The sequence below is a fragment of the Benincasa hispida genome, chromosome 12 (genome assembly GCF_009727055.1).
Source record: "Benincasa hispida cultivar B227 chromosome 12, ASM972705v1, whole genome shotgun sequence".
Taxonomy (NCBI): Eukaryota; Viridiplantae; Streptophyta; class Magnoliopsida; order Cucurbitales; family Cucurbitaceae; genus Benincasa; species Benincasa hispida.
In genome coordinates this window covers 31,938,075-31,960,146 of record NC_052360.1, presented here as the reverse complement: position 1 = coordinate 31,960,146, position 22,072 = coordinate 31,938,075, and the positions used below count along the sequence as shown (strand labels likewise).

The 22,072-nt window shown below is 32.0% G+C and overlaps 3 protein-coding genes across 6 annotated transcripts; 1 reads left to right on the top strand and 2 right to left on the bottom strand.

The window, feature by feature from the left end:
- Nucleotides 1-7,708: 7,708 nt before the first annotated feature.
- LOC120067128 (protein NSP-INTERACTING KINASE 2-like) lies at nucleotides 7,709-11,252 on the top strand. Of its 2 annotated transcripts, none has more exons than XM_039018560.1 (11): nucleotides 7,709-8,051; nucleotides 8,128-8,257; nucleotides 8,354-8,425; nucleotides 8,523-8,666; nucleotides 8,742-8,813; nucleotides 8,953-9,012; nucleotides 9,107-9,204; nucleotides 9,403-9,552; nucleotides 9,639-9,980; nucleotides 10,065-10,447; nucleotides 10,541-11,252. In XM_039018560.1, the coding sequence occupies exons 1-11, from the start codon at nucleotides 7,913-7,915 to the stop codon at nucleotides 10,859-10,861; spliced, it is 1,911 nt and encodes a 636-aa protein (XP_038874488.1). In that variant the 5' UTR covers nucleotides 7,709-7,912; the 3' UTR covers nucleotides 10,862-11,252. The 2 variants fall into 2 exon arrangements, with proteins under 2 accessions (XP_038874488.1, XP_038874489.1); XM_039018561.1 differs by having other exon boundaries at nucleotides 7,716-8,051; nucleotides 10,068-10,447.
- Nucleotides 11,253-11,968: 716 nt separating this feature from the next.
- On the bottom strand, nucleotides 11,969-13,743 carry LOC120067129. 2 transcript variants are annotated; one of them, XM_039018563.1, is made up of 2 exons: nucleotides 13,590-13,743; nucleotides 11,969-13,073 (listed from the first exon to the last, which is right to left on the bottom strand). In XM_039018563.1, exon 2 carries the CDS (start codon nucleotides 13,064-13,066, stop codon nucleotides 12,266-12,268), a length of 801 nt encoding a protein of 266 aa, XP_038874491.1. In that variant the 5' UTR covers nucleotides 13,067-13,073; nucleotides 13,590-13,743; the 3' UTR covers nucleotides 11,969-12,265. The 2 variants fall into 2 exon arrangements, with proteins under 2 accessions (XP_038874491.1, XP_038874490.1); XM_039018562.1 differs by having other exon boundaries at nucleotides 11,969-13,089; nucleotides 13,590-13,740.
- A 3,259-nt stretch (nucleotides 13,744-17,002) lies between these two features.
- Nucleotides 17,003-21,386, bottom strand: LOC120092541 (LAG1 longevity assurance homolog 3-like). Of its 2 annotated transcripts, none has more exons than XM_039050658.1 (7): nucleotides 21,064-21,386; nucleotides 19,464-19,693; nucleotides 18,960-19,115; nucleotides 18,518-18,703; nucleotides 18,191-18,375; nucleotides 17,908-17,982; nucleotides 17,003-17,485 (listed from the first exon to the last, which is right to left on the bottom strand). In XM_039050658.1, exons 1-6 carry the CDS (start codon nucleotides 21,199-21,201, stop codon nucleotides 17,951-17,953), a joined length of 927 nt encoding a protein of 308 aa, XP_038906586.1. In that variant the 5' UTR covers nucleotides 21,202-21,386; the 3' UTR covers nucleotides 17,003-17,485; nucleotides 17,908-17,950. The 2 variants fall into 2 exon arrangements, with proteins under 2 accessions (XP_038906586.1, XP_038906585.1); XM_039050657.1 differs by having other exon boundaries at nucleotides 17,903-17,982; nucleotides 21,064-21,385.
- Nucleotides 21,387-22,072: the final 686 nt, after the last annotated feature.

The following is a 22,072-nucleotide window of genomic DNA, read 5'->3' as shown; positions in this document are numbered from 1 at the left end:
TATAATTCTATCCAAAAGTCCCAATCAAGGGGCAGTTCAAACTCCACTCTATTAAAGGCAAATTTATAAGTTGGGCTATAAATCTAGTTCTTAGAGATATGGTCTACATAGGTGGCCCAATCATATAAGGTTGAGATAAATCCCTAGTATTTTCTTTTTTTTGAGACATAAATCCCATAGTAATTGGTTAGTTGAGCAAATATATTATTATTATTATTATTTCCTATAAAGAATCTACAATGGCATTGTAAGATTTGGTTTAATTAGACTACAAAGAATCTTGTAATTGAGGCCAATTCCACTAATGTGCCATATTCTAGTGTAATATATTAACAATAAGCCATTTTTTACCCAACATATTAAAATAAAGAATCAAGCATCTTATTCATAGGTGAAATATTCTTCTTCACAAAGTCAATTTGGTTGTATTCCACTTCATTTATGCCCTTATATTTTTTTTTCTTCTTTTTATGTTATATAAAGCATCCATACCTTATTTTATCATTCGTTACATTCCATTATTATTAATTAAACGTTTTTCTTAGTGAATTAGAAGTTCAAATTCCCAAACTTAGACATGATTCAACCAATTAAAACACTTTCTTTATGAAAGTAGAGAAGTAGGGTTTTTTTTTAAAAAAATCATTATTATTTTATATCATTACTATCTCCATAGATAACTATGAAATGTCGCTTTTTTGAGAAATTTTTATAGATAAGAAAAAATACCGAGCTATTTACATAAATAAAAAAAAAACATTGATAGACACTTATAAACTTTTATCAATTTCTATTAATGATAGACTTCTATCGACCTCTATCAATAATAGACTTCTATCAATTTTTATTAATTTTTATTATTGATAGACACTGATAGACACTGATAGACAATGTCTATCACAACTATAGTTAAATTTTGCTATTTGGTGTAAATATTTTTTCTTATTTTTCTATTTTTGAAGTTTTTTTTTTTCATTCAACTTATTTATTGGGTGCTTTACGACATTATTTGAACTTTGACTAGACTATATCATTTTCTTGGCTTTGAAATTTTGATTACGTGTAGACAAGAGGTTTGGAGCATTTTCCTACTTTCTTAGCTTGTCTCTCTATATTTAACATATCCCATTTTTCTCTCTTTTGTTGCATAGTTTTATTTCATTAAACTAAGACTATCGGTTAAATTATAAGTTTGATCCGTAAATTTTTTTATTCTTATCTATTTAATGTCTAAATTTTAAAAAAGATCTTATAGGCCATTGAGGCTTCAAGTTTGAGTCTAATAAACATTTGAATTTTAAAAAAGTCAATTGGACTATGAAATTTAAATAGTTCGTGAATAGTAAAAAATATCTAATGATCTATTAGTACAAAATTTAGAACTCAGTGACCTATTAAATACAGAATTAAAAGTTGATGTTAAACATATAAAAGTCCAAGTACTTGTTATATGTTTTTCCATCATTTATGAGTGGATTCTATTTTACTTTTTGATTTGTCTCTAAGATTCTAAGAACTTGTTGGATACAAAATGAAACTTTAAAGACTTATTTTATCAAAGTTTATTAGAGTTAAGCCCTTGGATTTATTGATTTTTTGGCTTTTAAAAAACAACTCGAGTGTTATTATTATGGTTCAAATTGAAAGTTGAAATCTAGGGAGTTATCTCACTTTATACTATCAAAACCATTTGACTAAAATAGATTATAATAAATTGGGGTGACAATAGAACTCTCTTAGATTGAATTAACACATGAGAAGTTAAGTTAACATGAGCATAGCTCAACTAGCATAATATTGGTACTATCAGTTTGAAGCCAAATATTCGATTTTCTTACTCCATATATTTTCAAAGAAAAAAAAGTTAGAATATGTGGTTGAAAAAAAAGGTGGTTACGAATGTTGAGAAAGGAACCTCATCTAGGCCAACGCAAAGTTTCGATGACTGCTCATTTGATGTAATGAAAATAAATTTACACATTCAAACTTGAATAAAAATTTATTAGATATGAAACAAAAAAAATAGAGCCTTATTGGACACTTTTTAAAGTTTATACATCTATTAGATGTGAAATTGAAAGTTTAAGAATTTTTTTTTTTTTAATTCAAGGATTAATTTGGCATAAACCTAAAAGTTTAAATCATTAAACTTATAATGAACTCTATAGTATATATCCAAAATCAGAACAAACCAAAATCCCAATACATCCAGCCCATACATATAGGGAAATTGGAGTATATAGCAACATTTGAGGTTTGTTTTGGATATTTTGCAATATCAAAATTTATTAAGATTTATGGCATATCATCCGTTCTTCACGTATATGATATTTATAATATTCCAAAAATGCACCGTAGAGAAGTTTCTTAACTCAGCTAACCAGATCTTCTTTTTTTTTTTTTTTTTTAATTTAGATCTTTAAATATTAACTATCTATTTCATCATCAAATTCAAATCTTTTGAGTCTAAGACGGTTAGTGTTGTGCATTTGATCGCCTGTTTATTTTAAAGTTGGATCTAATTTGTAACGACCCGATCTTTCAAGTACTCAGACGAGGATCATTACGACATAATGCCCATTCTCATTCAAACATTTTGACCATCATAACGTAAATTCGGTGAAAGAAAAATAACCATTCTAAATTGAAATTTTAATTTAACAATAAATCCAATAACCAAAACATTTAGTTAGGATTCCAAATAAAACGTTTACAGAGAAAATGATCCAAAGCAAATCAACGAAAACATGTCACTTGACAACATACTCAAATTAAAGGAACAAAAACCATTAAAAAAATGTTCAGAAACGTCTAATGTCCACATATGACTCTATCACGAATCCCATTTGTCCCTCACCAATCCATTCATGTCATTGCCTGAAAGAAAAATGTAAAAAAGAAAAATGTAAAAGAGAAAAGGATGAGTATGAGCATACCCAATAAGTGACTCACTACTTGGGCCCTTTAGATTACCTGTTAGAGGTAGTTTATCTAGGCACTAATATACACCCATATCATTTCAGTTATAGTGATCCCGAGAATCACCTATCAGTCATAAACGTGGTCCTGAAGGAACACACATTAATTATAATGTGTAACCCGAAGGTACATGAATCAATCGTAAACATGAACCCGAAGGAACATGCATCAATCATAGTTTGTAACCCAAAGGTACACAAACCAGTCATAAACATAAACCCGAAGGAACATGCATCAATCATAATGTATAACTCGAAGGTCCATGATCAGTCATAAATGTGCACAGTCATATATGTACACCTGCCTAGATAAGAAAAACTTAGTATGCATCAGTTTCATATAACTCCTATGTTATATTGTTGAATATTTTCAACAGTACATTCATCATGGTCAAAATAATCCAGCCCAATCAGTCAATGCCATTAAATTATACAATTCAATCGGTCATAAATTATCAGTCGAAACAATCTAAAATAATCAGTCTAATCAATCTTAACAATCTCAAGAAAGAGTCCAAAAATATGAATGATTTTTAAATGAAGTGGATAGTTGTATTTATAGAAAAAAAATAATCCTAATCCTAAATTATTTGGGCTTCTGTAACTTGAATTAGATAGATTAGATTTCTTTTTGAATAAGACGTTTTCTTTAATTAGAAAATCCATATTTTAATTAATTAAAAAATTCATAATCTAATTAATTTGGAAATCCGCATTCTAATTGAATTAGAAATTTCACTTTTAACTAAATTAAAAATTTCATGATCTAATTAATTTAAATTAAATCTAAAATAATCCAAAAATTTCAGATCTCTTATCAAATCTTTTTTTTCTTTTTTTATTTTTAAATTTTTATCCAAAATTTCAAATCTCTTTTCAAATTAATCTCAAACCAATTAACTTCTCTAATTAATTTAATTTTGGCTCCAAACCAAAACTAACGGGAATATACAATCCAAGAGATAAATTACATCTTTCCAAATATTTAATGAATCTAAAATCACATTTTTCCCTATGTAAATTAATCCAATTTTATCTCAAATTGAATTAAAATTTCAGTTTTTTACAAATATCTTTTAAATTAATTATCTTGCATCTCAAATAAAACTTAGCCCTAATTTATCAAAATAACACCCAAATATTTCAAGATAATTTAACGAAAATGTCCACACATTCCACTTCCGATAACTTGTTCATGTTACAGCATCATCGAATCAGTTTTCCATTGAAGTAGCCTACCGCTTCTTCTGATCCTATCCATTCCAATGCAGATTTTGACTTTTTCCTTTAAATGGTATTTTTTTTTTTTTTTCCCAATTCAACTTAAAAAAAAAAAAAAAAAAAAAATGTTTCTTTTAAATTTGCGATTGAAATATTGATAGTTATAATTGGAAGTTTTAAAATTATTATGTATCCTTTATTTTATTTTTTAGAATGCTAATGAAATCTTGGTTATTTTTATTTCTAAACTTAACGAAATCTAGCTAAAATTTTGATTTTATATTTTTCTTGAATTACCATGTATGTATATTTTAGAAGTGCAATTTGACCCTTTAGAGTTTGAATTATTTTATCAACAATATTGGCTTTTTGGATTGAAGGTTTTAAGAAGTGCTATCCTACTTTTTTTTAACTCAAATCGATTTTGTGATAAGTCTGCTCCTTCACCAGCTTCTCATGCCCCAACTATTTTTCTCCTACTTTATGGCTTAATTCTTTCCCTAATGCACCAAAAAAATGGATATTTAAGATATTTTTCACTGATATATTGAGTTTATTCCTTATCTTTGTTAAACTTTTTTCTTTCAAATACAACATATCGAACAATGATTTTTTAGTATACTGTATTTATGGAGCTTATATGTTGATGTTTTCATCACGTTGGGAATAGAATGCAAATACAAGATATATATGTTGTCATTGATCATACTGAAACTAGTTGCTTAATTTCATCCAATACTATTTAACAATACAAAACTTTTAGTTGTTTTTCTTAGTATAGTGTATTTGCAGGGTCGAGACTAATAGTTATTTTGAGAGAGTATTTGTAGTTTGTTGGTTTTCTTCGAAAAATAATTTTATGTTTGATATTTTAAAATATTATGTTTCTCAATAGTTAATAGATGTTTTTTTTTATATATATATAATCTTTTATGACTATAATTTAAATGGTTGCTAGGATCTGAATTTTAGATATTTTGAATTAGTCACTAATTTAGTAGGATTTTAAAGTATTGGTCTTTTTTAACTTGTAATGAAATCTAGGTTGTTATGATTTGAATTCTAGATTCTATGAATTAGGGATATTTTGGTCAATTGTTAATTCATAATTAACTATTCTAAAAATTACTGTCATTCTTTTTTTTTTTTTTTTTTTTTTTTTTTTTATTTTTCAAAATGCTCTCTCTTGCCAACCCATATATATTCTTTGACAAAATTGCTACGATATGAAAACCCATCAATAAAACGTAAAATTAATCCAAATTATTATGTGCGTAGGAGATAAAGAACCAAATGGTTGGATTTAGATTGGGATGCCTTGTGTCACCAAGGTTTAAAATGTCAATATCGACGTAAATATCGAGGTTTTCATTTTACCGAAAGTTTGATGGAAATATCAATAAAATATCGATTTCAATGGATATTTCTAGAAAAATTCTAAAAACAAATAATTCAAAAAAATAATTTTAAATTAGTAAATAAACCTTTTATTATTTTCAAAATTGAGGTTTTTTATGCTTATTTTTGTGTTTCGTGGATTTTTATATATTATAGTGGAAATATCAATTCACCCCTCATGTCAAAATCGAACCTATGAAAATGTGGAAATATCGATGAAAATATCGACATGTCAATGGAAATTCAAAAATATGGTCACAATCATACAAGAGGAGGATAGGTTGCTACCCCACTAGAGTAAAGAGTGTAGTGACAACCGTGTGTGTTGCCAACGAGTAAAGGTCTAAGACAGAGAAATGTCATGTTACAACCAAGCAGAATGGTGCATCATCTAGCAAACCAAGAAGAGTGTTTAAGAAAGTCAAATTGAGCTGCAAACAAGATTGGAATGGATAGTGTTGTCGAGGGTGTTAATGAAAAGCTTAGTGGGGGTTAGATGGGACCCCGAGCATGACCTCAAAGATGGGAGATATGACAAGAGTTTCAACCAGCGGTTTATTCTATCTTTCTAAATTCACTATAGGCCTGTTTGGGTTGATTTTTTAAGTTTTTAAAACCCATTTTCTTATACTTAGAAACCTTTATTTAAGCACTTGGACAGTCCATCCAAACACCTTATATAGAAAATTTCTAACTTTGACAGAATTTCTTTAGCAGAGGCCATATTTTGTTCTTACTCATCCTTTTGTTTTGCATTTCCCCTTCACTACAACTAGAAACTAAACTGATAATAGATTTTCAGTTTCTCCCACCTCAAAAACTCACAATACCACATACTAGAATAAATTGGATATATTAATGGTCAATCCGAGCACAATTTAGTAGATAAAGACACTAATTACCATCACAAAAGTCGACAATTCAATCTCCCCTCCTGCCACTATAGAACTTAAAGACAATATATTAATGTGAAAGAAAAAAGAAAAAAAAAATTAATTAATTAAGAAAAAAAAAAACCCCACTTGGATCAAGTGCCTATAATCCCAGAGTCCTAATGAAAGAACATGAATGATTACCGAGTAATCAAAATTTATAGAAAAAGTTGTGCTGGTTATGATTAAAAAGTTGAGAAGCAGCAGTAGAGGCCAAAATTCAGATAGGTTCAGAGCATCAAAGTCAACCCATCCCATATTAATAATGGGATCAATGTTGCACGTGTAGCTCAATATAACATTCTACCTACTGCAGCATTTGACATTGCCATTGGGGACCTTCACTTTTCCAATTCACTCTACTCTATATAAAAATGAGGAAAAAAAAAAGAAAAAGAAAAAGAAAAAGAAATTTACAGAGGACTTTTTGACCAGGTGTCTGTGGAATAGGTAAGGCAGAAAAAGAATTCTGCTTTCATTATTTTTCACCATGATGTAATGTTCAAAAAGATGTCTTTGAGGATGGAAATTTCAACAACCAGGCGGCGAGAGAGATAAGCTGAGAAATGATTTCACAACAAACCTATCATGAGAAGCCGTTCTCTCGAGATTCCAACCTTTCATAATAGATTGGGAGAAAAAAAGCAAATGCTCAAAAGAAAAACAAAAAGGTTAACTTTCAAAAATTACAATATTACCCTCCATTTTTTTTCAAACATTTCAAAACTACCCTTTGTGAACTCCTTAGAGTTATGAAGTCCGGGAAGTTATAAACTTCTAGAGCCTACAACATAAGGAGTTAATAAGGTATAAAATCGATGTTTTTAAGTAATGAGATCCACAAACTCATTAGATCACCGCACTGTCATAGCGCAAAATCGACATATTCGTGATTCTCCATCTGAAAATGCATCTTTAGCCGACTCTCTTTTTACAAAGCCAACTAGTTGGTGTACTCTTCCTCGATGCTAACCTGATAGAAGTCAAGCACTTTGTCTCAAAAAGAATGGTTTCTCAATCTGTTTTCAACCATGTTTAAAAAATAGAGTATCTGAGTTTTGGTTATTGTGGGTTCTGTCTTTTATATATTCCCTTTTTCTTCTTGCCTTTTTGTAAAGAAGTGGAGTGGCAGACATATTGATTCTTTTGTGTCTTTTTAGAGCCATTCTTTTGGCAGTTGGGGCCTCAAGGAATGTTTTGAGTTAGCGAGTGAGACAGCAAGCGGCTCTAGCAATGTAAATATATCAATCTCACAAGTCAAAACCAAAGCTAGCAAACTATTTGGGTTGAGTTTGGCTGGGTCGAATCTTTTTCCTAACTTTATTTCCATCACCTCTTTAACATCTAACTTTTTCTTCATCGAAAAAGCTGTTCCTTTTGTTCATGTTGTCATTTCATGAACTTGCAGCTGCTAGTTTGATGGAAATTAGGGGGAAAAATGGGTTACTGTTCTGTCTGGCTTTGCTTTGGTTATGGGCTCTTTCAAGTGAGGCTTCAACAAACAAAGATTCTACCGCTGAAGGTAATTGTTTTCTTTAGTTTCAAACTTGGGTTAAGACTAGGGAGGAGAATTTGATAAATTTTGAAAAAAATTTCAGTTCAAGCTTTGATGGGGATCAAAGCTGGTCTGAAGGATCCTCATTCTGTTCTGGGTTGGGATGAAGATGCTGTGGATGCATGCACTTGGAATTTCATCACTTGCTCTCCTGATAAGCTGGTCATTGGCATGTAAGTTTTAATTCCAAAAACAGTAAACAAATACAAAAAGCTCTAAGCTGTGTGGGCATCATATAATACTTTTTTTTTAATGTTGTCCCATTTCAGAGGAGCTCCAAGCCAAAACTTTTCTGGTACACTCTCACCAAGTATTGCAAATTTGACAAACCTACAATTTCTGTAAGTCTTCTCACAACCAGAAGAAGACACGGTCATGACTTGTAAAGTTTCTCGTTATGTTAACTAATTCTTGAATTGCTTTTTATTTTTATGGTAGGCTTCTCCAGAATAACAATATATCAGGAAAAATCCCAAACGAGATTAGCAAGATACCTAAACTTCACACACTTGATCTTTCGAACAACTTGTTCTCTGGAAAAATTCCCAGCTCTTTCTCCAATATGAAAAGCCTTCAATACCTGTAAGTAGGATTACATTTGCATATGATTTCTATATAATAGAAAATTCTAACCAGGAGTTTTGGGGTTGGTATCAGGAGACTCAACAATAACACCTTTTCAGGGCCAATCCCAGCATCACTGGCTAACATGACCCAGCTTGCCCTGCTGTAAGAAATTCTATTCTCTTTGGTGTTTGAGTTTAATTTTCTTCAACAAACATTCAGGGAAGATATGTTTGAATAATTGTTTTCAAGCCCCCAAACAGCCAATAAATCTTTAGCTTTGTTTTTTGTTCCATTGTTTTAGGGACTTGTCCTATAATAACTTGAGCGGTCCTGTGCCTAGATTGCTGGCTAAGACATTTAAGTAAGTTATTACAGACAGGGTCTCAACTTTTCCTATTCTCCTTCTCAATTAGTTTTGGTTAATTGTTACTGTTGACTGCTTCATTGGTTTACAGCTTTACTGGAAACTCTTTGATTTGTGCCCCTGGAATTAAGGAAGCATGCTATGGAATAACTCCATTGCCACTTTCTTTTGTTATCACTAATTCCACATGTAATTCTCTTTCCCAGCCTACACCTTCCTCCAAATTCCTTTTACTGCTTGAAATTTGCTGTTTCTTTTTAATTCTTTATCCACACCTTTTGTTTAATCCCTCAACCAGTTCATCTCTAAGCTTTTATCGTCTTTAGAGACTGAGCATGATACTTCTTCCAAAGCGAGTAACTCGAGTTTTGTTTTTTACTTCTCAAGACTCTCAACCTCCTAGGAGACACAGAGGCCAGAGAATTGCCTTGGTCATTGGTCTCAGCTTGAGCTGCATCTGTCTCTTTACTCTTGCATATGGTTTCTTTTGCTGGCGGAAGCATAGACACAACCAGCAAATATTCTATGAAGCCAATGGTAAGTAACTAATAAATATAACTGCATGGTCATTAGAAAAAAGGTAGCCTTCCATCATAATTAACGAACTGCTGAACGTTTTTCAGATTGGCATTGGGAAGAACATAGCCTAGGGAACGTAAAGAGGTTTCACTTCAGAGAACTTCAGAATGCTACTCACAATTTCAGCAGTAAAAACTTGGTTGGAAAAGGTGGTTTTGGAAATGTATATAGAGGATATCTACAAGATGGCACCATCATAGCTGTAAAGAGACTCAAAGATGGGAATGCTATGAGAGGAGAGATCCAGTTTCAGACTGAAGTGGAAATGATAAGCTTAGCAGTGCATAGGAACCTCCTCAGGTTGTATGGTTTCTGTATGACAGAAACCGAGAGGCTTTTGGTCTATCCATACATGTCGAATGGCAGTGTCGCTACCCGTCTTAAAGGTAATCAAGCCATGACATCAGGGTGAATTTGATCTCAATTTTGTACTAATTCAATATATTTGTTCAAACTATTCTTTTGAAAAGCAGCAAAACCAGCTCTGGATTGGGGTACAAGGAAGAGAATTGCCTTGGGAGCTGCTAGGGGCTTGTTATACCTACATGAACAGTGTGATCCAAAAATAATTCATAGGGATGTGAAAGCTGCAAATATACTGCTTGATGATTTCTGTGAGGCAGTGGTGGGAGATTTTGGGCTGGCAAAGCTGTTAGATCACAGAGATTCACATGTCACTACTGCAGTGAGGGGAACTGTTGGGCACATTGCACCAGAGTATCTATCAACAGGGCAATCCTCAGAGAAAACAGATGTTTTCGGGTTCGGAATTCTACTACTTGAGCTCATATCAGGTCAAAGAGCTCTTGAATTTGGAAAAGCAGCAAACCAAAAGGGTGCCATACTGGACTGGGTAAGCTAAAATATGTGTCATGTCTAGCACTTGCAGCTACCTAAATTTCAAACCTGCAGTCTCAGTTTAACAAACTACTATACTTGCTTGCAGGTAAAAAAGATACACCAAGAAAAGAAACTTGAAATGCTTGTTGACAAAGACTTGAAAAGTAATTATGACCTGATCGAACTTGAAGAAATTGTTCGAGTTGCTCTCTTGTGCATTCAATATCTTCCAAGCCACAGGCCTAAGATGTCTGAAGTGGTCAGGATGCTTGAAGGAGATGGGCTTGCAGAGAAATGGGAAGCTTCCCAAAGAGCAGAAGCAAGCAGGAGCAGAGCCAATGAGTTCTCCTCTTCAGAACGTTACTCTGATCTTACTGATGACATTTCATTGTTTGCTCAAGCGATAGAGCTCTCAGGACCGAGATAAAAACAACTTGCCAACCACTAGGAACGATACAAACTGGCTAATGACCAGAAAATGAGAGCAGTACGCTGGGGAACATTCTGAAAATATAAAAACTCTGAACAGCATAATATTGGAGTTTTAAAAGATAATGGCTAACCTTGTAACCACTGATCATTCCTTGAAGTGCACTTCCTTGTGCCTTGAAGAATGGTCTTTTAGGTGATTTTTCTATTTTTGGCTGCATTCTATGTCTTGAGCTTGTAAATGTAATTTGTATTGGTCCTTTTCTAGCTATGCTTTTCTTTAGTGTCACTTAAGATAGCCAGTTGATCAAGCAACACAACTTGTAAAATAACAATGGTCTATAATAGCTTTGCTTTATTGAAATAGCAAATCTCAAATTAAAATTGAATTTCTTTTAAAAGAAAAAGAACAGAGAGAGAGATATGGTTCCACACAAATGATTGGTTCAGCTATGAATCACCAAGAATTGTAATCAATCGACTTGTCTTGTTGCTTTCATTTTATGTTAACGTGATGCATTCACATATATGTGATATCAAGTTTGAACAAGACTTGGCAAAGAACTTGCAAAAATCCCAGTACATGATGAAATCTTCTCTTGGTATGTACTTTATCAATTGATACAAAATCCAGTTAAATGATCAAATCCTGAGAGATATATTCACACGAGATAAATATTTACAAAAGTCCAAGTATGGTTAAGTCTTACCTCGGTATGTACTTGATTCGTTGATATAGAAACCAGCTAAAATGATTTAATCAATCGAGAGAGAATTACCCAAACAAGAAATTTACAAGAACTCAGGTTCATGGTTAAGAACCTTGGTTTGCACCTTTGTTTTTAATATACATCATTGCTAGGACAAGCTTATCTGCGTCTCAATTAACCTCAAAGTACAACCACTTGACCTTACAACAGTGGTTGCCAAGAAACAATGGGTACCAATCCATTCCTTCCAAGTTTCTGTACATTCTCATTAGCCCCATAACTATCATAGCTTGGTATGAGGATAGAAATTTACTTCAAAAGAACAATCCAAGTAAATGATTTAGTCTTACCAAGTTTGAGCCCTTGGTTTAAAGTAACAAACAGAGAGCTCTTAGTGCAAGTATTAATAGAATAAATATCATCTCAAGCATCATAACAAGCTGAATGTATCGTTGGTATTAGCTAGCTAACAGCCTGACACTAAAAGAATTACACAAACACCTTCCATAACAGTCAGCATAAACCTTAGGAAATGGCCTTTAAGAAGCAATGATTGAATTCCATCCCTCTCTACAAACGACCTTCTCCGTTACCATCTATGTCTACATTTTCTGGAGCACAGTGAAAAAGAAAGAAGAAACACTATGCACCATACAAGGAATATATAATAGTAATCTGACAACCCATCTCTTTCAGGTGTATAAATCCAGGTCCTTAATCCGGTTCATGTACTCGTCCTCATTATTACTTTCAGTACAAAGTTCTAATATAGGTTGCAATAGCGCATTTTGGTGAAGTAAAGATTTGAGCAGAGATATCACCTCGCTTCCATATTCTGGCCAGGAAACACAAAGGGCTCCCTTGATATTCTTCATCTGACAACGTCCAAGCAAAGCAGCAGCCAAGCCATCTACAACACTTCCCGATGGATAGTAATCCAGGCCTTTTAACATTAGTGAACCACCATTTCCCTCATCTTTACTCTTTCTTTCGGAAGAGGTCTCCAGCTTGAAAGCAAAAATCTCATCAGGTGAGAGCTTCCCCCGAAAATTTTGGCTATGAAGACTATCCAAGATCAGAACCCTCTCAGGAATAATTTTATTATCAAGTAGTAGCTTTGCAATAAGGAAAGATCTCTCTGCAGGAACAGAAAACTGGACGGAGACAAGAATGATTAGTTCATTATCTTGATCAATGGAATAAATGTTGCAAGATTTGTCATCAACCGAAGGCTGGATACGGTTTCCAGAGAAAGGAATTTCAGGTAGGATGAGACTTCCAATAAGGGTTTTAGCAGATAAATGATGGAAAAGATGCAGAGAAGGGGAAGAAATGGCAATGACAAGCAGAGAGGGGCGAAGAGGTTCATTAGGCTTAGATTTGGATAACAACAGAAATGGGGAAGGAAGAGATGGTAATGGAGGAGCGAAATTATTAAGATCATCTTGGAAAAACCTTGAAGGAGGGGGAATCTCCGTTAGAATATCTTCCATTTTGTTCCTGTCAAAAAAAAAAACTATGCTATAGAAGTGAATAACCTATTGCAGGTATCGCATCTCCAACAAAAATTAACATTCTTGAACTCCTCATCAGTTTACAAATAATCAGAATCACACCCATTCATTCAGCAAAATCACGATACGAATTTTTTTTCAACAGAAAATAACCAGCAACAACATCAAGCCAACTAAACAAAAATTCTCACCATAATAAATCTTACAGATAAACAGATTTCAAAGCGGATAATCCTCCTACTTCAAAATTAAGCTCCTAAACACGAAAACTGAACTGAACCCAGATTCAGAAACAGGTTTTTCCACTTAATGTTTGCAACAAGAAATCGAACTCAATCGCAAATTTCCAGAAGCAAAAAACGAGTCTATTATATATGTTTTTCTCTACAGTTGCTTACTCAGACAGATTAACGAAATGCGTATTGGAAATTAAAGATGTAAATTGACCTAGAAGATACAGTAAGGGGGAGGAAGAGGAGGAGGAGAAGACAGAGGTACCAACCGGAAGAGGGGCCGTCGTCAGGGAGATCCGATTCTGCTACCGGAAACTCACGGTGCTTTCAAATTCTTTATTATGAACTGTGAAGGGAACTGTCTTTTTAGGTTTCTTTTTACACAAGTCAAAAAGAATATGCCCCTACCATTATACTACAAGTTACAATAACCCTGTATTAAATTTCCGTGATGGTGTCACATTTTGAACGATATTTCTATATTTTTCATCAATATTTAATATTTTTCATGAATTCATAAGAAATTAATTCATATTTTCAATTATATCTTAAAAAATTCAATAAACATAATTCATATAATATGAGGTTATACTATCCATCTTGAAATTTAGAATATTCAAAATTAGGAATTAAGTTTTCATAATAGATTATTTTTAAGATTCTATGGAACATAAATATCAAATTAAAAGTTCTAGAAAGGAATCAAACCAAAATTAAACTCAAGTGATAATTTAGTTCCCCCCTAAACTTATTTCAAGTATTCCATTTTAAATTTCAAACCTGATATTAATTAACAAAATAATTTTGGTGAAAAACCCACATATATAATTAAGGACAACTTTTAGTCAGACAAATTGAGCTATTTGTTCCTTGAGATTTTAAAATATATATTTTTCTCTCTTCAATTTTTTCTTTTTTAAAAATGTTTTAAATGATTCTTCAATTTGTAAAATGTTTTAAATTATTCACAAATTTGTTTGATTGTTAATTAATTAAGAAAATGATATGGTGTGACTTAGATAGCATGACATAGCACAATTTTATGTTAGAGAATTTTCACAGATAAGAAAAATGTTAAACTATTTATCAAAATAGCAAAAAAAAAAAAAAAAAAATACATATAGACACTGATAGACTTCTATCAATCTCTATCAATAATAGACTTGTATCAATTTTGATTACGGATAGTATGAATGATAGACTTCTATCAATTTCTGTTACTGATAGACACTGATAGAATTCAATCAACATATATCAATGATAGACTTTTATCAATTTCTATCACTGATAGATACCGATAGACTTCTATCAACGTCTATCAGTGATAAACTTGTATTAGTTTCCATCACTTATAGACACTAATAGACTTCTATCGACGTCTAACTAGTTGTGATAGATATTGTTACGCTGATAGAAGTCTATCACAACTATAATTAAATTTTGTTGTTTGGGTAAATATTTTCTAAAAATTCTCGTTTATATTATAATAATTTTAATTTGTTGCTTTTATTTTTTGTTTTTCTTTTGCCTTCTCCATTACTCATTTTTCACTTACATAGTCATTAGCCAACATGCCCCTAAACACAAATGAAAGATGACCTTCATCATCTCTTCAACACTAGCCACTAGATTCGCTTAGATATTGATTTCTCTTTCTCTGTCTTTTTTAATAAAGAAAAACATGATTATTGATTCGTATTCTTTCTTTTTTACTAAAAACAAGAAACATAAACATGTTATCATTTTTTTTTTTTGTTTCATATTTTCTAAAATTTCAATTTAAAAATGTAAGAAAAATAACTATTTGAAAATATTTAGTTTTAGATGTTTAATATGCATTTTATAAGTAAGAATGATACGATGATCTTTATATATGTGTTGAAAAATATTAGAAACAAAAAACAAAAACCAAGAAACCTAGATCTAGTTTCTAAAAATACATTTCGGAAAAATGAAACCGGAGAAATGTTGTATGTGATCTTGCAACTAACAACCAAGGTTTAAAATGTCGATGTTGACGGAAATATCGACATCTTAATTTTAGGAAAATTTCAATGGATATTTCGATGAATTGTTGATATCGATGATATTTTTGAAAAAAAGTTACAAAAAACAAAAATTCAAAAATTAATTTTAAATTAATAAATAAATATTTTATGATTTTCAAATAAGTTAACTTGTCTATTATTTCTATTATATTTACAATATTGACATTTTGTTTATTTTTTTTACGTTTTGTGGATTTTCCTATGATATTATGAAAATATTAATTCACCTCTCATGTCGATGTCGAACTCTTATAAATGTTGAAATATCGATATTTTGACGAATATTCAATACTATGCTGACAATATACGCCAAAAGTTAAGAAAAAAGTTTGGACTTGGCCTTAAATAAAGTCATGATAAACTAATCATTTAGTCAATTAGATCTAATCTTAACTTCGGTAGGATAAAGAAAAATCCATCACATCCTATCCATAGAAGGGAAAGGTAAATTCCATGTCATTTTTTCGATGAAATATTATTGTAACTCCATGTGAGATAACCTGGATATGGAACTCTAACTTTCACTTCAACTAAAGCTTTGACTTCTTCCTTTCATTATATAGTTCTTCATCTCTAACTTCGGCATTAGAGGTTTTTTTGTACGTCTCTATTCTCCAAATTATAAATTTATCGTTATTATCGTTGTTGTCACATGAAAGTCAGATGCATTTTTTCTATCCAAATTTTGACATCAATAAAAAGAAAAATTTGTAATAAAAATTTGAAAATACAAAACATTATGTTATCAAACAATCCCTTAGGACCTGTTTGGTAAGCAATCTGATACTAGAAATAAAAAACAAGAGATCCAATGAAAACAAAATTGTATTTCATGTTTTCAAATATGTGTTTGATAACAGATTCATAAATTAAATTTCAATTTAAACAAATTTATTTAGTTATTCCCTAAATATTAGGTTGAGTATAAACTATTACTAATTAATTTCTGAACTTGTTTTATGTTAAAATTTTTGTATAATTATTATTTTGTAATACCATATAATATATTTTATATATTTCATATTTTAAATTTAACAAAAATAATTAAATTTATGACATGAAATAGTATTATTATTATTGTTTTTATCATTTTTAATATAATTATGCATTTTAAAATTTTTAATTCAAGATTTGGATACACCGAAAACATTAAAAAATTATTTTCAAAAATTGCACTATTTAGATCAAATAATCCAAAAATATGTTTAGAAAACAAAATCCAGACTATTAACCAAACATATTCACTGAACTCATTGAGTTTGAAAACACGAAACAGAATCTAGATTGCCTACTGAGAAGAATTTAATGCATATGAAATTGCCATATGAGGAAGAAGTCTAACGAGCAAGCAAGAGTGGAAGCTGTGGAATAAAACTTATTTGAGATAAGCTGTGACAATCTACAAAAAGATGAAAAAGGAAACATTCAAAAATCAGTTATCTAAAAATCTTTTCTTTTCCTCAATTTTTCTTCTTAGAAACAGAAACTATCTTGAAATTGGTTTTCATTACACACTACCCTTTGATTCCAACCACTGTTCAATCTATTTCTAAAGAATCTCAATCGAAAATTGTAGAAATAATTTAACAAGTTCTTTCAGGAGATCAGGTGGTTTCACATTAATAACAGAGAGATGAAACATAAACTTGGGAATCTGGAAATCAACTTACTAAACACACAGCAGATGGATTGTTCACTGTTAAGAGAATGTTAGCTCATCTTTGAAGTCAATGAAACTGTTTGTTTGGGTATATTAACAGAAAGAAGATGGAAAGTTCAGTAAATGAGAAAGAATAAATAATCACAGTTCAACAGGTATCTGGTACCTTAGTTTCAAGCTAACACCTCTGCAAAAGAATCAAGGGCAAAACAAGAGAAAAAGAAAAAGAAAAAAAGAAAAAAAGTTTGACCAGTGGTTGCAAAGGCCAAAACTTCAATATCAAGATATAAATTCCTCTTGACTGCCAACCCTTCTACATCTTGCATCCTTCTATTACCCAGAATGTATTGATGAAATGATACAAGGATCGTTCGACTACACAACGCCACAAGAACATTCCCAGACCAAAATATTCATTTTGTCAAGAACCACATTGTATGACTAATCTCTATCTCATCTGCCCAGAAAACAACATTGGAACTCACTAGCAATCCAAATAATAAGATAAACCAAAAACTATAACTTACATTCCAATAATTTGCCAATGTTGAAAAAATGTAACTTATATTCTAATTTGATTTCAAACTTGTGATCTGCACATTAGTTAATTATGCATGACATACCCAAATTTAAGTGCAAAACCCCATCATTATCACCTTTAAAACCCACATAGAGGTAGAAAAAGTAATTTTGATAAGAAATACAACTATTTCAATATATAAATGAATTTTAAGTTATTAACATTAGAACTAAGTCCTAATCTATATGCTAGTGTTCACTGTTTTCAGTGCTTAAATGCAGAATCATAGTCATATGCAGCAGATGCTAGTTTCTGTTTCTTGTAAGGTAATCCAAATGGTATAAGAATTCATACCAAACCTTTCATGTATATAACAGTATGTTTTGCATTGATTGTTCCTTGTTAATCTTCATGCTCTTCCTCACCCTCAGAATCTGCACAGGCAAACAAAAGGTGTGAGATGGAACAAAAACTCTCTTAAACTTTTTCCTGCATCACTACATCGAGAACAAAATAAGCTGTGAGATTGCCCATGAAGTTTGTTGTACCCCATAAACAGTTAAGTCGAACCTTGACCTCTACCAAATATGTAAAAATGAAGCTAAAGACCAAACATCATTTTCAGCAGACGGATATAATCACCTGAACGAACATCTTCACTAATCTGTCCTCTAGCTTGGATTTGTTTAACAAGCATTCGGTAAATTAACACCCACCAATATATGTGAAGAACTAAAAGGCAAAATAGAAGAGTATTGAACACGTAATAGTAGATTGGTCCATCAACTGGATGTTTGTCCTTGTCCAATACAAGGAGAACCTCATAGCTGAAATAAAATGGTGAAAAAAGATTAGACAACAATATTTAAGAGAGAGTGAAATGAATTCATAGGACATCATGTAACTTATTCCTCAAAACAGTTAAATTGATGTGACGTTCCTACAAAAAGAGTCCAAAATCTGACAAACCTTGTGCTCCGAAGGATCCAAAATGGATAGTAGATGAGACGTAACAATAACCAAGACAAAACAAAGATTACAAATGCAATGCTAGCCAACGTCTCAGCACCACTGTATTTGGACATCTTTCCTATCTCCAGAAACACATCATTTGCATCATGAAGCGCAAGAACCACAGAACCAACACGAGCAAATCTACAAGAACAATGTACAACATGGGCATTTTCATAAATTGGACAAATGTTCTGCTAAGAAGAATATTACATCTAGTTGTAATTACACTGCACAATTAGTTTTCAGTGCAATCAGTAATTGAACACAATAGACAGGTCAAGGCCAACACATTCATTCTTTTGGAAATTAGTATCATCCAAGTCATAAAGGTAGTGGTAATACTAGACATCATGTAAAATAGTACAAAGATTTAAAGAAAGAAAAGAATAGGCAATACCTAAAAATGTAGGAAAGTACAATGAGAATGAGAGTTGCCACATGGTGGCTCATGGACACCCCAAAGTCTGAACGTCTTGTTTCCCAAAAAATCAAGGCAAATATAGAGTACGTATAAAATCCAGCCGCATACATATATAATCCCTTCAATTTCAACCTGAAACATGAAAGTTATAACTTTATGAAATGTCCTAAATAATAAATTCTTGGTCAGGACTCAAAACATAAGTTTAGTCCTGATACTTTTGCTCTTGTAACACTAACACTCGTCCTATATGTCTTTTAATAAAGATTTATACTTTGTATTATAAAAAAATCATTGTAATGGAGACACATATGAATCGAAAAATAATTGAACTACCTCATATTGTGAAATACAGACGGGACTAATAGTTTTTAACCTATAATCTTAAAGTAATGATATTACCCATAAATATTGCATAGTGGACTTAATGGCAGACACGGAACCATCACAAATAACAAATAACAACTCTGAGACTCTTACTTAGCTCTTTGGTCAGGCCAGATCTGTTCTCCTGGTCCTACCCAAAAATGTTTTGTGCTAGTAAACCAAGGCTCATTATATGTAACGGATAGAGCTAACAGCTCTGCAGAAAGAAAGTAAATACATTTCCAGGCTGACTCCTTAAATTTTTTAATCTTCTTCCTTTTCTCGTCTGTATTCACATCCTTCGGCTGATAGCCTTTTCCAAATATCAGTCTTCTTCCCACTTTCTGTAAGAAAAGTTTGTACCATAAGTAGTTAGGATCTACTCAGCTACAGTATAGTGAAATTTTTAAAAGAAAGGGAGGGATGCCAACAAGACAAAAACATTCTCATCTACACATAATTGATCGAATGCAAAGATAGAGAAAAGGTAAGTCATGAAAAAATGGTTAGAATCTTTATTGGTCCACTAGATTTATTGAGACATGGGTTAGACAATGAAGTAACTGCTCAAAATTTCACATGCAGGCACCTGAAAAATTCATGCCCATTTAAAAAAGTCTCCAATGTGCTTCAAATTCCACAGAGTTGATCATCATAAATGGTAGACTCTAGTATTCATCACACATCGAGCTAGTGAATTTCACACAAATGAGTGCCCTACAAAATTATCAGCTGAACTAAAGAACAGAACCCTAAAATATATCACCAGTGAAATAATGGTCAATCATCAAATTCTCAAAAAGTTGGCATCTCCAAAAAGCACAAGCACATGATCCAACAAGAAGGTATTTGAGTCAATGCAGGCAACAAACGATCAACTCCACAACAAATATAACAAAACATTGAAATTGAAGAGATCTGCATTGAGCCCAAAATACCTTCTTTCCTGTGAACAGCACATTAAACTCACACTCAGTTCAACACGAAGGAGTAATTACAGATTGGCACAGGAATGACTGGTTTTGTACCATATTCCTAACAGGTTTGATGAAACATTATACAACACTAGAGAATTGGGTGTATCATTCTGCTATTATAATCAAAAGCCTACTGAAGAGGAAAAATGAACAAGAAATACCAAAGCTATTGGTACAAGGTTGGTCAAAGACTAAGGAAAATAATGGAGAGATAAGAGTAAGAGGTGAGAGAAGAGAACAAAGAAGCGGATTATAAAACCAATGCCTGACGAATTGCTTACTAACAGCTGTGGAACAAAGAAAGCCCAAGAAACAAAATACTGTCAGCCTGTTATAAATCATCTCCACTACCAAAGCAACCAAGCCTCTGACACCACATTTAATAGAAACCGCGGATAACATACACAACCAAAACCTCCCTTATTTTCGGCCTTCCCCAATACAACAAGTATCGAAATTAAAACTTGGGTAGTAAATGAAAGAGTGATTGAACCAGATTTTTATTCCAATAAATCAACGCGGCTTAAAAGTTAAAACCCAAATGTCAATTATGCAAAGCAGATACCAACATGAAAAAAAAAAAAAACAGAATCATTCAATGAACAGCAAATAGTTAACCGGGTCAACGGTCAATTAAATCTCAGTTCAACCATGGAAATCAGCTAGACCAATCCAAAGATTGAAAGATACAAAAGTGGAAGACGAAAGGAAGTGAAGGAAGGGGAAAAAGGGAATACCTCAAAGACAAATCTGTCAAGGAAAAACCGAACAGTGGGAAAGAGAAGCGCAAAAAGGGGAAGAAAAGAGAAATCCTCATAAGAAGGGAAAGATTCATGCTCCCAATCGATTGACGTGAAAGAATCAATGAAACCCATCTGAGATTTTGGTTTTTTGATCGAGTGGAGAAGAAAGAAAGCGGTAAAGGGATCGAAAATCAACAGAGTTTCTCTCTTCCCACGGAGTTGTGTATTGTGTTTGTGTGTGTGCGTTGGCACGGCAGAGACTTTCACTTGGCCACGAGCTACGGAAGTTGTGGGCTGTGGTGGGTCAAACCTTCTTGTTTGGCAAAGTGCAAATTTTTAATTTCCATTGGATGAAATACTTTCCCAAACTGTCCATTCCTCTCCAAGATTTCAAACCTCATTCTACACAACTTTTTTCTAGTTCAACCAACGATTAAATCCCCTTAACTTTTGAGATCGTAATTAGTATCTTTTAACTTATCGTCGAGTCAAAAATCAAATTCAAGAGTAGTTCAATAGTTACGATATATAATATATATCAATAAGGTATAAGGTAGGGATTTAAAAGTTTTGAACTCTTGATTAAAAATACATATCTTAACTGGTATGTTGAGGTTAATCATTTATTTTTTAATGTAACTCCAACAAGTTTTACATTATACACTATTGGGTGTAAATATTAGTTGTTTTTATTTATATATTTTTAGTATAACATAGGGTGAGAGAACTCGAACTACTGGCATTTTGTTGATTATACGAACTTTATGTCAATTGAATTATTCTCATTTTACAAGATCAATAATTTTATACCTTAAAACTTTCAATTTCATGGTATATTTTGTATAATGTCTCTGTTTTATAGTCCATTGAAAATGTGTGATGAGCATATACATTTTTAAGTTAAATTACAATTTTAGATTGGACTATTTTCAAATATAGGAGAATGAACCAAAATATTTACAAATAAAGTAAAATTTCGCTATATATCTGCGATAGACTACTA

Excerpts from the sequence above, each read along its gene's own strand:
- LOC120067128 (XM_039018560.1), top strand. The coding sequence starts at position 7,913 with ATGTTGTCATTTCATGAACTTGCAGCTGCTAGTTTGATGGAAATTAGG. Across the intron at positions 8,667-8,741 it reads ATGAAAAGCCTTCAATACCT|GAGACTCAACAATAACACCT; the intron begins GTAAGTAGGATT and ends GGTTGGTATCAG. Across the intron at positions 10,448-10,540 it reads AGGGTGCCATACTGGACTGG|GTAAAAAAGATACACCAAGA; the intron begins GTAAGCTAAAAT and ends ACTTGCTTGCAG.
- LOC120092541 (XM_039050658.1), bottom strand. The coding sequence starts at position 21,201 with ATGGGTTTCATTGATTCTTTCACGTCAATCGATTGGGAGCATGAATCT. Across the intron at positions 19,116-19,463 it reads TGGCCTGACCAAAGAGCTAA|GTTGAAATTGAAGGGATTAT; the intron begins GTAAGAGTCTCA and ends TTCATGTTTCAG. Across the intron at positions 17,983-18,190 it reads TAGTGAAGATGTTCGTTCAG|ATTCTGAGGGTGAGGAAGAG; the intron begins GTGATTATATCC and ends TTGCCTGTGCAG.
- LOC120067129 (XM_039018563.1), bottom strand. The coding sequence starts at position 13,066 with ATGGAAGATATTCTAACGGAGATTCCCCCTCCTTCAAGGTTTTTCCAA.